We start from the raw sequence: 1,326 nt of genomic DNA, 5'->3' as shown, positions 1-1,326 counted from the left end.
GAGTTCAGGAGCCATCTTATTTGCGTATAGGAGGTTCTCTTTGAATGGGGCTTTACATTTCTTTCCAGCTTTCCATAAGGAATAATTATGCTCTTTTTGTGAGCCAAGGCTTTCTAGATATTTTTGTATTGAAATGTTTTGTTTCTTTCCTCATCAAGGGCTTTTTTCAGGGCTTTAGTCGCTATATAGAGGCTGAGTTTAGATCTGGGAGAACGGTATCTTTTCTAATCTCGTCTCGCATTACGTTTAGCAGAAATAAGTCCATTCAAGGTCGATGGAAAAATTATGTTTTTCGTATTATTCAGTAGACAATAGTAGACTCAGCAGCCGCGTCAATTAGAGTTTTGTTAAATACATCAACAGCGTGCTCAATTTCATCGGTGTATCGGAGTGCAGAAATTTCTGGAAGACTTCTTTCAACTTATCTACCAAAGTTACGCCAGTTGACAAATAATATAATATTTTAGTTTTGACCTTCAGAAATATTTGTCAGTGTTAAGATCACCGAAGAATGGTCTGAAGTCAAATCATACGACGGGTCAGCAGAGATATAATCCTTATTCAAACCCTTATGGACACCAAAATCGATCAAATCAGGAGTTTTACTGGTATCGGTCGGTCAATAAGTGGGCTTTCCAGATGATATGACTTCGAGTCCCTTATTTAGAGCTGCATAGAGTTGTCTTTCTCGTGGCGATATTAATCTGGAGCCCCAGAAAGTGTACTTAGCATTTAAATCTCCAACTGCTAGGAGTTTCGATCCTAAGGAATCAAAGTATTTTGTAAAATGGTCAGTTGTTAACGAAAATCTAGTAGGGCTATATACGGTAGATAACACTAGCTTCATTTGGGCGATAAGTATGCAAATTGTAGTGGCTTGAAGATGTTTTTCGGAACGTTCGTAATGTCTCATAGTACTTCTGTTAAATATACCAGTACCACCGTGAGCCTTACCATCGGGATGTTTGGTGTCATAAAAAGAATAGCCTTGTATACGTATGCAGTTTTTACGCGTTAAGTGTGTCTCTGAAATTAGCATAACAAAGATGTTGTTCAAATATAGATGATGACTGACTTCTAGAATATTGTGACTTAAGCCGTTAGCGTTTCAGTGACTACATCCTAATTTGCATCCATTCCATAAACTTATCCATCCTTTGTATAAAAGAAGTAAACGTAGGCTGCATTGGCGCTGATTGTGTGTCAATGTTTTTATTTATCTGATCTGGAAATTCCCTCAGAGTATTAGCATATGATGTTTGAGGATGCTCATTTGTGCCCATATAGATATTTATATTTAAGTGAGGGAATTGCTCAGGTGAGAGG

At 37.6% G+C, this 1,326-nt stretch overlaps 1 protein-coding gene across 1 annotated transcript in view; it reads right to left on the bottom strand.

The window, feature by feature from the left end:
- Window positions 1-619: 619 nt before the first annotated feature.
- LOC119667267 (serine/arginine repetitive matrix protein 1-like) overlaps window positions 620-1,326 on the bottom strand; it is a 4,026-nt gene continuing 3,319 nt past the window's right edge. Inside the window, exon 5 of the mRNA XM_038076557.1 lies at window positions 620-1,026. Coding sequence (XP_037932485.1) covers window positions 620-1,026 — 407 coding nt within the window. The remainder of the gene's footprint in view (window positions 1,027-1,326) is intronic.

Source organism: Teleopsis dalmanni, chromosome 1 (assembly GCF_002237135.1).
Source record: "Teleopsis dalmanni isolate 2A chromosome 1, ASM223713v2, whole genome shotgun sequence".
Classification (NCBI taxonomy): Eukaryota; Metazoa; Arthropoda; class Insecta; order Diptera; family Diopsidae; genus Teleopsis; species Teleopsis dalmanni.
This window is presented reverse-complemented; position numbering and strand designations above follow the sequence as displayed.